Below are 13,112 nucleotides of genomic sequence, written 5' to 3' on the forward strand. Positions count from 1 at the left end.
AAAATTAGGGAAGAGTGGAGCAGTATAAAGAGTAAGATACAGGTATGATTACACAAGATGTATTTACTCAAGACACTAGGCAAAATAGATATCTGCATGTCTGTGCTTGGTCTGAGTGCTATCACACGGACTATAAGACTAAATGAAAGTAGATGCTTATCCTGCCCAGCAGTTAGCATATTCCCTATGTAAATTTCATACATTTAAACTTATTTGTGTTGGTATGTGAACATCTGTGAAATAAGTCTTTTTTAAGTCAACATTACAGAAGTTACTTCATTTACTTTTTTTTTTTTTCCACCCTTGCAGAGTATTTGGTGCTGCCATACTGCTGACATCCTCCCTCAACATGTTGATACCATCTGCAGCCAGGGTGCATTACGGGTGTGTCATCTTTGTCAGGATCCTGCAGGGCCTTGTAGAGGTATGGAAAAATAAAATTACCGGCAAATGATTATTAGCATTTAAACAGCAATCATCTCATTTGATGAGGAAAAAAGTTTCCAATTTACTCCTGATTTTTTAGTACAGTGTTACAATTTTTACAATTACAGCAATTTGATTTTCCTATACCTATAAAATTACAAAAGCTTACCCTTGCTGAGAAGCCAGCAAGAACTAACATTGAAGTTTTACTGAAATCCTGTTCTGCACAGGCCTTGCACTGCTGTTATACTCAGTAGTTATTTGCTGTCCAGCAAACTAAATCTGTAATAATGAATGAAGATTCTCACATAGACTCTGACCTCTTATAGCTTCTCTGATCAGATTCTTGATGAAATCAATTTGAGTTCTACAGTGATTGAAGAGGGGAAAAGAATGAGCTTGTCCTCTAAATTTACTTCAGACTTTAGGCATGAGATTCCTGCTTCTTTCTCCCCACGGGCTGTGCAAGCTCACTTTATTTTATGCACTTTATTGTTTATTAAGACTCAAAAAGGAGGTACAGAATATGCCTGGAAGTTAGAAGGCTTGCACTTAAGTTCTTGAACTATAAGTGTATAAATATTGAAATCCTGAAAAGTACTTTGCTTGGACATAGTTGTGCTTGACCACTGAGGAGAAAAACAGATGCAATTATTCATCATTAATTACTGTGATACTGCTGAAAGGAATGGTAAATCTAAGGTGCTCATGCAGTACTGTTTGAGGAAGGATTACAATACATCATGGCAGTCTTAAAAAGATGTGATCTTAAGTAACAAAAACTGAAGTGCACATTAAATTGGTTATAAAATCTTTGAAAATGAAAGAAAGCATTTGAAGAGCTTTTAGTAACATGAGAGTGATAAACTCAACATTTTCCTACTTTTCCAGAGGGAATAAAATACCAAATAAATACAAAAAAAGAGAAAAGTGGCTGTATATAACTATTCAGAGAATAGTACCACAGTAGTTCTCAAGCATGAATTCTGGGAAAAAGCACAGCATATTTCATATTACATTTTCTAAAATTTCAACCCTGTAAGATGCAGTGATTTCCTTGCAGTTTTCCTATTGTGAGTTAAAGGGTGGTTTTGAAGAAAGACATAAAAGATAACTCCTTTTAAATCAAACAAAAAACACCACACAATTCTTTAAGAGCTCAAAAAGGTTCATTAGAAGATAGTGAATTACTTCTGACATTATATTTTTTAACTCTTGTTGATCTTATTTGATTGTTTTAGAGCAATGGAAAAGAAAACTCTATTTGCTAAACTGTATTTGGAATGTTGGAAGGCCATCCTTTGTCCCTCCTTTGATTCTGATACTTGTGCATTTATATTCTCTTTTTCTTCACCATTCTGTCCTGGGAACTGGGAGGCAGAGTAAAAAAGAATATTTATGTTTTATATCTACACCGTTAGCCCTCTGAGATGGATCAGGAGAGATGAACAAAACCCACTGTAGCTTTAATAGAAACTGAAGTTTTCCTGTGCCTGTGCTCAGACTTTGCTGTAGGAATGTAAAGCATTCTCAGCACCTTGTTTGTAGCAGTGTTAAAACAAATATTCACACAAAAAAGAAAAATGAACTGCTTGATTGATCAGCATCATCTAACTTGTGGCATGCCCATTTCCCAGGGGGTCACCTACCCTGCCTGCCATGGGATTTGGAGCAAGTGGGCCCCCCCATTAGAAAGAAGTAGGTTAGCAACCACTTCCTTTTGTGGTAAGTAACTTTCCATTTTTGTCTCTCTTTCATTTGTAACCTGGGAGTACTTTGAGACTTAATTTCCTCACTTTTTCATCCATATATATCTTGTTTTGTAGGTTCCTATGCAGGAGCTGTTATTGCAATGCCTTTAGCTGGGATTCTAGTGCAATATACGGGGTGGTCTTCGGTGTTCTATGTGTATGGTATGCACTTCTCATCTCACTCCAGTATTGCATGACCTTACTCTACCCCATGTAGAGATGTAAAAGTAACCATGAAGAGGCCCCTCCAAAACAGGAATGTCTCCATAATCTAAAAATGCAGTTTTGAGAAAAAGAAAATGAACTGAATTTAAAGGAGAGCAACATTATCAAACAAGACTGGAAAAACCATCACTTCTAGTAGTAGTGCAGCCTGCTATGGAAATCTATAGAAACCCATATTCTCAGAGGTAACATCACTCTTACAGAACTGTAACTTAAGAGTACACCCCTCTACCCACAGTAGTTCTGCTACCTTAAATTACACTGATAGTAAAAAAAAAAAAATGGCCCAAGGGTGTTCAATCAAAAAATTGATGTGAATTAAGGGGAAATATCACAGAAAATTATTAAACTACTCAGGGGGTATGTGACTATGTTGAAAACAGTGCCACAATCTTGTCCTTTGAAGATTAAAAAAAAAAAAAGAAAAAAAAAAAAAAAAGATGTAGTGTAGTAATCAAACAATAGTGGCTTAAAGCAGAACGGACCATCATTTACATGTAACATAAAAGGGGAGTTGTATCATTGCATAGTACAAGTTAATGTTAGAATATAAATGATATTCACGTAGAGTGAAGTCACTCTGTAAATGAAACAGAAGTCTTCAAGGCTCTGCACACATCTTACAGAATTGTTTTTTACAGGATTTGGCTCTTAGAATGATTTGGTAGAGAAGTAGTAACAACATTTGCAATTTAAATTCGTTACAATTATCCACATATTTTCTTTTTTTGCTACTTTACTGTGCATTTCTTTTGAAAGCCTTTTTCTCCATTCCAAAGGGAGCTTTGGTATAGTCTGGTACATGTTTTGGCTTTTGGTTTCGTATGAGAGTCCTGCAAAGCATCCTACAATCACAGACGAAGAAAGGCGATACATAGAAGAAAGCATTGGAGAGAGTGCCAACCTACTAGGTGCAATGGAAGTAAGAATATTCATACACTTATGTCCTATGAGATAGGAACAATAAAAACCAAACAAATAAAACCAAAATGAATCAACATAAAAATAGCAGTATGTTGGATATTTTAAGACAGACAACAATTGAACTTTTCTGGGGGGGATGGGGGATGATCTGAAATCTGCTGAAGGGTTTCTTGGTGAATAGTGCTTCTGCATGAAAAGAACAGAGGTGCGAGAGGATCAGTCATGGAATTCATGTCTGGTCTTTCTCTACTAATGTAAAATACATTTTTAAAAAGAGCTAGAGCTAAAGCTGGAATTGCATTTGGAATTGAAAACTTACTGAGCCTTTCATGCTACCTTGAGTTCAAGTGGTTCATAATTTATCCCTTCTGAATTGTGTTCATCTTCATAAAAGTAAACTAGAGGAATAGCACCACCTTAAGGAACTCAAGACATCAGAAATAGCAAATCCTGTCTACTCTGTATTTGCTTTTAAGGAAAGACTGCCAGATGAAATAGAACATTCTAGTAGATTCATAAGAACATCCCCCATTACAGAGGCAACTGCTGGAGACATGCTATCAAGCCTCAGGAATTTCCTCTAAGCAAAAAAAACTTTAATCTAGATTGAACAGGGAATTAGAAATACTGGCAATATTTTTTTAATGTATAGTTTACATATGAAAATGTTCTCAAGATGTTCTTAAGTATAATTTGATAAGAATACAAATGGCATATGTAAAGAACCAGCAGCTCTTGAAGGACACCCTTCTGAGAGCGCAATGGCTCTCCATTCCCCAGAAAAAGTCAAGCAGGGAAAGCAGGCAACCATCGTGGCTGTGTAAGGACCTGCAGCTTAAACTGAGGGAAAAGAAGGAAATATACAGAAAGTGGAAGCGGGGTTGTGTATCTTGGGAGGAATTCAGGGCTGTTGTCCAAATGTATAGAGATAGGATTAGGAAAGCTAAGGCACAGATGGAGCTGAACTTGGCGAGGGATGTGAAAGACAACAAGAAGGGGTTCAAAAGGTACATAGGCAGAAAGAGACAGGCCAAGGAGAGTGTTCCCCCTCTGATGAAAGATAATGGGGAGCTGGCTTCCTCAGACATAGAAGAAGCTGAGGTACTCAATGAGTGCTTTGCATCAGTCTTCACAGGTGGTCAGGTTTCCCATGTCTACCAGGACCATGAGCCTCTAGGTGACACTGTGGAGAGTGGTTTCTGTCCCATAGTGGAATAAATCCAAGTCCTTCTCATGCAATTGAATGTATATAAGTGCATGGGGCTGGATAATATCCATCCTGGGGTTATGAAAGAGATGGCTGATGTGGTTGCCAAGATGCTCTCCATCATACTTGAAAAATGGCTGGTGAGGTCCCCAGTGAGTGGAAAAAGGCAAATATTACTCCTATGTTTAAGAAAGGGAGAAAGAAAGACTCAGGGAACTACAGGCTGGTGAACCTCACCTCTGTGCTTGGGAAGATCATGGAGCAGATCCTCCTAGAAGCTTTGTTACAAGATAAAGAGGTGATTCGAGACAGCCAGTATGGCTTCACCAAGGGCAGATCGTGCCTGAGCAATCTAGTGGCCTTCTATGATGGAGTGACAGCTTGGGTGGATGGGGAAGGGGTGATGGATGTCATCTACCTGGATTTCTGCAAGGCCTTTGACATGGTCCCTCACCACATCCTTCTCCCTAAACCGGAGAGGTGTGGATTTGAAGGATGGACTGTTGGATGGATTAGGAATTGGCTGGCCGGACACAGGCAAAGGGTTGTGATCAATGGTTCTGTGTCAGGGTGGAGGCCAGTCACAAGCGGTGTCCCTCAGGGGTCGGTCGTGGGACCGGTGCTCTTCAGCATCTTCATCGACGACACAGACGAGGGCATCGAGTGCACCCTCAGCAAGTCTGCAGATGGCACCGAGCTGAGCGGTGCGGCCGATACACTGGAAGGAAGGGAAGCCATCCAGAGGGACCTGGACGGGCTGGAGAAGTGGGGCCATGAAAACCTGATACGGTTCAAGAAGGCCAAGTGCAGGGTGCTGCACTTGGGTCAGGGAAATCCCAGGTGTTTATACAAACTGGGCAAAGAACCCCATGAGAGCAGCCCTGCAGAGAAGGACTTGTGGGTCCTGGTGGATGAGAAGCTGGACATGAGCCAGAAGTGTGTGCCTGCATCCCGGAAGGCCAACTGTGTTCTGGGCTGCATTAGAAAAGGGGTGGCCAGCAGGGAGAGGGAGGTGATCATCCCCCTCTGCTCAGCTCTTGTGAGGCCCCATCTGCAGCACTGTGCCCAGGGCTGGGGCCCCCAGTACAGGAAGGACTTGGAGCTCTTGGAGCATGTCCAAAGGAGGGCACTGAGATGATCAGAGGGCTGGAGCTCTCCTATGAGGAAAGGTTGAGGGAACTGGGCTTGGTTAGCTTGGAGAAGAGAAGGATCTGGGGAGACCTCATTGCAGACGTCCAGTACTTGAAGAGAGCATATAAACAGGAAGAGGGAATGGCTGTTTATGATGGTGGATAGTGATAAGTCAAGGGAGAATGGTCTTAAACTGAGATATGGAGGTTTGGGTTAGATATTAGGAGGAAGTTTTTCACACACGGGGTGATGAAGTACTGGAACAGGTTGCCCAAGGAGGCTGTGGATGCCCCATCCCTGGAGGCATTCAAGGCCAGGCTGGATGTGGCTCTGGGCAGCCTGGTCTGCTGGTTGGCGACCCTGCATGTAGCAGGGGGGTTGAAACTCAATAATCATTGTGGTCCTTTTCAACCCAGGCCATTCTATGACTCTATCCAGTGGGTTGGACTTCTTTTTGAAAAAAACTCAATATTCAGGCAATTTTCAGACACTCACTGGGATCTGGATCCTGCACTTGAATCAACACAGATGGAACAAACCCTGAGCTCACAGAGAGGTGTTGCCACTCAGCAGGACTGTAGTTCTGCCCATCTGTCATCTTTTTTCATTAAACAATTCATTTAAAAAGAGTCATAAAACAAAGCAAAATATATCGACCAAACAGCTTCATAGTTGAGACTTGGTTGAAACTAAAGTCAAATTTTGGAGATCAAGTTCTACATATTAAAATGTGTGATTAAAATGTGGATAAAAAAAACAAAAACATGTACTTGCACACTTGTACTTGTGAAAGTAACACCTTAGATACAGATTTCTTTAAAGGAAATGTAGTTTTGGGCATTGTGTATTCATGTTTACATTATAGAACTAACAGCATCTGTAACTGAACTTTGTGGTACAGATCAGGATCACTGAGTTTCCCCACTTGTGTACTGTGTAATTTTTATTTATGTCTTTATATTAAATTTAAAGTGGTTTTAAAATGCATCCAATTGTGGATGCATGTACTTTAGGACAATTAAAGTCACTGGAATTCCAGTACATAGAATTGTGTATATATTAACTTACTAGAAAATAGGTAAAAAGTAGGAATAGAAAAGGGAGATAGATATTCACTATTGATCAAAATATTGACTGTATCCCCTTCTTATGTTTCAGAAATACAAAACTCCATGGAGAAAGTTTTTTACATCTATGCCAGTCTATGCAATAATTGTTGCAAACTTCTGTAGAAGCTGGACTTTCTACTTGTTACTTATTAGTCAGCCTGCTTACTTTGAGGAAGTATTTGGATTTGAAATAAGCAAGGTATGTAAGAACAAGCTGAACCTTTCATCTTCACTAAGCAAGAATCAGTCACATTTGTAGTATTTATAGGTAGAAAAAAACAAACCCTGATGTTCTGCATTTTCATGTGGTTGTTCTTTGTAGGTTTCAGATCTTATCCTTCATGGCTACTAGGCCATTTACCAGCACCTATGTGTGAAATAATAGCAATGTCAAAGGGTCTGGAGCATATCCCACAGGACAAAAAGCTGACAGACCTGGGTCTGTTCACCCTAGAAAAGAGAAGACTGAGAGGGAATCTGATCAATGTTTATTAACATTGAAAGTTTGAGAGGCAGTTAGACAAGACCAGAATATTTTCAGAGATATATAGTGATAGCACAAAGAGCAACATCCAAGAACTGGAACATAGGAAGTTCACCCTGATATACCCAAGAACTTCTGCATTCTGCCTTCTTCACCTTCTGTGAAGATACTCAAAACCTCTCTGGACACCTACATGTATGACCTGCTATAGGGAACCTGTTTTATCAGGGCATTAGGACTTGAGGTCCCTGCCAACCTATCACCGTCTTACACCTCCTTTTAGTGTGGGGAGAGCAGCATCCTTTCTTCTACTTAGGAAGAGAAACAGTTGACAGGAAAACATGATACCTTAGGGTTGACCCAACATTCCACTTAGCTCATGAATTTTCAGTCAGCCTCTTAAATGGGGCACAATCAAACAAGCCTCAGGAAAATATAGTAAGCTTTTTACCAATATAGATTTCCCTCTTCTGAAAGCAATAAGGACTTGTATATTTCAAGTATTCACATCCTTTTGATATTCTAGGTGGTACTGAACCACACTAAACAAGATGGAGAGCACAGCAATGACAGCAGACAAACAAGGTCCTAGGCCGCAGTGAGGATTTGTTCAAATGCAACAGCCATAAACACAGAAATAAGGGAAAGAAGCCTCAGGTAGACAGGGAACTCCAGCAAGACACCCTCAGCTACATTGCCAACTCTTAAATGAGGTCTGGGAAGGAGTGGATCCTGGCTCCAGCCGTTCTGCTCACTCAGGTGCATTGCATGCAGCTGACCTGCCTCCTACCAGGTGCTCAATCACTGCATCAAGCCATGACTTAGCATTTTCATTACAAGCAGTAATTACTGTGTACTGAGGAGGTACCAAAGTGTTGCAGTAATATGGGGTATTGTCAAAATTATGTAAAGCTAGCCTGAAATTAAAGATGGGCTTCAAAATCAAAATTAATTTCTCAAAAAATTAGGCCTTCTGAGCTAACCCTGTGAGCCTGCTATAACATTAAAAAAAAAACAACAAAAAACAACAACAACAACAAAAAAAAGGCCACCTGTAAAAAGAGGATCAGATTGATAATATCCCAATGTTCAAAGACTGGAACAGGACTGAACTGGCATGTCACTTCAGAGACCATTTTCTATATATTGTACTACATGCAAAGATCAAAGTGAAAGTGTAAATGATTCATGATAGTTCCATCAGGATGGAAAATAAAATATTTGGAATTTCAGTCCCAAATCATTATGTGTTGTGTAGCATGTTAATAGATAAGGATGGAAAATAAAATATTTGGAATTTCAGTCCCAAATCATTATGTGTTGTGTAGCATGTTAATAGATAAAGCAAAACATCCGTTAGTTTGGGTACTTGAGACTTCAGGCCAGCCTACTGACTCCTCAGAATTGTATACAGTGGAATTTTAAATGTAGCTGGAGTTATTTTAAAGAGCTTTGCTACAGCTGAAACATTTTCTGCCATGGATGCAATAAGAACAGTCACATCGTATAGAATTAATCTGGTCATTTTATTCTAGAAGATTTTTTCTTAGAGTGTGTTCAAAGAAATGTGGAGCTTTGTAACCAATGGCAGAAAACATAGTGTTTATCACTTCATCTGCTGTAGACAGATGCTTGTAAAGGAATAGTTATCACTTATTCAGGAACACCCCACAGTAGTCATTGCAATACCAGGACTTACTCATAGTTAATAGCTAATTGGGAGCTACAAGTTCAGTGAAAGCACAGAGAAAACTTCTTTCCATTCCCATGGAATGCATCTGCTCTGCACACTCATGTAATTCACTTCAGCCATCAGGACAGGCTGATATACTATTTAGAAAGGAAATTTGCAAAAGCCTTGGCCTTGCACACACTTTGAGATATAGACAATAATCAGAATTCACAGAACAAAATGTCACACATCCAGAAGGAAGCCATCTGCAAGGCAGTTACAGGAGATAGCGGGTGGCAGCTGGAGCCACGCTCACAGATACCTGCTACTGCTTTGAAGGAACAATCTACAAATATATTACAGTTTGGGACAGTCATCACAAAATCAGTTTGCTAATACGCAGAGCATTTTGTGTATCACCAACAGATATTTAGTATGTTATCTTTCACTATAAGCAGATTTTCTCAGAGGGGTCCTGTGTCCAGATGCCACTTGCAGTGTATCTTTACTGAGAAATCAAAGGAAAATGTATGTACGAGGGTGATCCACAGGGAATCTTTTTGCAGACCTCACACATCTGGACATGTTAGCTTTGCTGGGTGATGCTGTGCCAAGCCCACTGCCAACAGAAATGCAGCAATTCGGTTAGACATATTAGATCATTAATTTTCTGAAAAGGAAAGGCTATAAAGTCAGGGAAAAAAAGCTTCTGGTTTAAATCTAAACAATGAGAACAGTTTATAAATGTGAAGTGTCGAGGCATTGGATGTCCTTAAAAATCTGTCTGCTCTTTGGGAAATGCAACAACAATTCTTAGTTTTAAAACGTCTGAAATCAAAGAGAAACAATGTCTGAATGGTTCTGAAAGTGAAAAATGACAGTTTTCTTGCCATTTAGGCTCTGTTATTTCTCATCATTATTTTAGGTGGGTATCTTATCTGCTGTGCCACATCTAGTGATGACAATTATTGTTCCTATTGGGGGACAAATTGCCGACTTCTTAAGAAGCAAACAAATTCTTTCCACCACCACTGTGAGAAAGATAATGAACTGCGGAGGTAAGGCTTCCCACCTCATTAGAAAAGTTTCTTGTACAGACTTAATAGGCACACAGTGTACTGCATACTTTAAATTTGCATGGTTTTACATATATACGACTAATACTTCAGGGTTGTTTTTTTTGTGTGTGTTGTAGATGTTGTTAATAAATTAATATAAACACATCTGTTCCTACATCCAATTTCAAAAGACATGTTCGATAGTTCTAAAAGCATTTCGATTACTACAGGAGCAGGTGAGCTCTTTTGACATACTCATGTATCTGAGCCCTCTGTACTAAGAGAGCCCAGATTCCAGACCTCATCTCTCAGAGTCTAAACTTACAGAAATGAATCATGGCAGTGATGAGAGCTTTAAAGTTCATCACAGGCTGAGGGTATACTCCCATTAGTTCCAGCCTAATTACAGTTTTTATTTTGAGTTTGAAGGTGGCAGGAAGCAACAATAAACAATAAAATATAGATTATCAGATACAAGCTTTTTAGGGAGGAAAGAAATGCCTGATTCTATTCCATTCCAGGGTAATGTTCTGCATCTGTCTCTTGAACAATATTACCACTATAAAGTCTGTGACACATGAGAGGGTGCTAAATCTGATGCCTGGTTTTCTTTACAATTTCCCAAGGTTTTGGTATGGAAGCAACTCTTCTTCTTGTGGTGGGATATTCTCACAGTAAAGGAGTAGCTATTTCATTCCTAGTGCTTGCTGTAGGCTTTAGCGGATTTGCCATATCAGGTAAGATTATACTGCTGTTATTAATGCATTATTTTATCTTAAGAGACATAACATTTCATTTCGTTTGTATTCATTGACAAAAATTTAAATCATATCTCTGAATTCAAATATTATTTGTGATCACTACAAACTACAATCAGTATCATGTCGTTATTTTTCTCGTCATTTTTGGTGTTGAAATAATCTTTTCCATATGCAGTGCAGCAAATTATTATTTTTTTTTTCCCATGAGGTGCTCATGCTCACCACAGGATTTTCTCAGAATTAAACATATAGCACAAATGAACTACATTATGCACAAACACCTACATATATGTCTTTGTTTAGATATTGACCTTTTACTTTTTTTTCCTCTGCGTATTATTCAATGCTTTTTCATAAAACATGGAGAGTGTCTTATTTTCTAAAAGCTATCCAGCTATAAACACCTTTCTTTTCTCTTTTTGTTATCTTTTGATATCCAATGAACTAGCTTCTGCTTTCACTTACAGAAGCACTTATTCTGGGGACAACAACTTCAGTCACTTTATATAGAACCAAGTCTTTCAAGATATTTTAAATAGTTACCATAGACATTTGAACAAGATTGAGGTATTGATAATGCAAGGAAACAATCAAAGATTGTAAGCATGATTATAAATCATTTAGAGACAGCCTCTTTTTACTCTACCACTCAGAAACAGTAGGGAACTGCCTTCTGCTAGTCCATGTGAAAGAAGAACATGGGCAGTACTAAATGGAAGTGGCACAGGCTGGAAGAAGAAACAACAGGTTACTGACAGTGTGAAAAGCTCACCAATGACAATCTGAAAATACAGAGTTTGTCTAAATATCTTCTGGTTTATCTAAAGAGTTACCACTGGGATATATTTTAGAACTTCAGTTTGGGGAAGAAAAATATATTTGGTATCGTTTTATGATTTTTTTTTTAAAGAAAATGAGGACCTTAAGAGTGTTTAAGTACTGTTACCCTTTTAGAGAAAAATAAATGCAAATAAGTAGCCAAAATACATCTAAGTAAAACCATCGAGTGAATTACTTTACACTACTTTGCAGAAGTGTAGTATTGCTCGGGTTATGGTACAAATGTTTGCTGATGTTTGCATTGCAGGATTCAATGTCAACCATTTAGACATTGCCCCAAGGTATGCCAGCATATTAATGGGGATTTCTAATGGAGTCGGGACCTTGTCTGGAATGGTATGCCCTATAATCGTGGGAGCAATGACAAAGAACAAGGTAAGTGGCAATGCAGTTTTCCAATCTTCCAGTTTAATATAACTCATTCCATGAAAAAGACCTTTTCATTACACAGCTTACCCAGAATATGTGTTACCAACTGAGAGCTCTAGGAGAGAGCATCCAGGAACCAGCAAATTTGAAGCATGTGGCACTCACTATTTGCTCACAATGTCAATGCTTTTGTATACTAATGAATAGTTATTTTCAAAGGAAGATGTATGTAATTAATTGGAAATGGGATATGCAAATGTTTTAGTTTTGCCTTCACAGCCTCAACCACTAGTTTAAATCTTTCAGCTCAGAAGAGTTAGATAAGTGTATGAATTGGTCTGACTTAGCAAATTTCTTCTTTACAGACACGTGAAGAGTGGCAGTATGTCTTCCTCATTGCTGCTTTAGTTCATTATGGAGGTGTTATATTCTATGGCATATTTGCTTCAGGAGAGAAACAACCCTGGGCAGACCCTGAGCAGACAAGTGAAGAGAAATGTGGCTTCATTCATGAAGATGAACTAGCTGAAGAGACAGGGGACATTACTCAAAATTATGTAAATTATGGTACCACCAAGTCATATGGTGCTACAACCCAGGTCAACGGTGGCTGGCCTAATGGTTGGGAGAAAAAAGAGGAATTTGTACAACAGGAAGTACAAGACTCATACAACTACAAGGAAGGAGATTATTCATAACAAACCTAAATATTGGGTATATTTTGTAGTGCTTGTGATTAAATTCATTGTGATTGTTTGCATACAGAAATACAATGTGGTATAAACGTAAACACATATCAAGCGGGAAGGTCTTACTGTAAAAAAAAAACAAACCATTAAAGTGCAATCTGTATGAGTTGTGACGTCATCACATTCATTAGGTTATATTTGTTCAATAAACATTAGAGTTTTAAGGGTTTACTGGTCAAAACTATAGGGGCAATTAGATTCTTACAGTATACAAGAGATAAAACTCATAAGTACAGAGTAAAGCACAACTAAGCAACCAAGTTGGCACATCTAATGCTCTTTTTAGAAAGCCAAAATTACTTAGCATTAAAAATGCACTTAAATATTTGTTACACTGTATTGAAAGAGATTGTGTTAAATACACGCGTTTACTCAGTGCAATGTAGGAATTGTATGTTTAGTCTAA

The 13,112-nt window shown here is 38.7% G+C and overlaps 1 protein-coding gene across 1 annotated transcript in view; it reads left to right on the forward strand.

Moving 5' to 3' along the window:
* SLC17A6 (solute carrier family 17 member 6) overlaps positions 1–12,655 on the forward strand; it is a gene marked incomplete at both ends in the record, with an annotated part of 31,512 nt that extends 18,857 nt beyond the window's left edge. The window contains 9 exons of the mRNA XM_079537220.1: positions 310–424; positions 2,064–2,151; positions 2,253–2,339; positions 3,182–3,324; positions 6,823–6,972; positions 9,855–9,987; positions 10,614–10,724; positions 11,836–11,963; positions 12,323–12,655. Of these exons, the coding sequence (XP_079393346.1) occupies positions 310–424; positions 2,064–2,151; positions 2,253–2,339; positions 3,182–3,324; positions 6,823–6,972; positions 9,855–9,987; positions 10,614–10,724; positions 11,836–11,963; positions 12,323–12,655 (1,288 nt within the window). The remainder of the gene's footprint in view (positions 1–309; positions 425–2,063; positions 2,152–2,252; positions 2,340–3,181; positions 3,325–6,822; positions 6,973–9,854; positions 9,988–10,613; positions 10,725–11,835; positions 11,964–12,322) is intronic.
* Between the last annotated feature and the right edge of the window lie 457 nt (positions 12,656–13,112).

Source organism: Tetrao urogallus (genome assembly GCF_951394365.1).
Source record: "Tetrao urogallus genome assembly, chromosome: 6".
Classification (NCBI taxonomy): Eukaryota; Metazoa; Chordata; class Aves; order Galliformes; family Phasianidae; genus Tetrao; species Tetrao urogallus.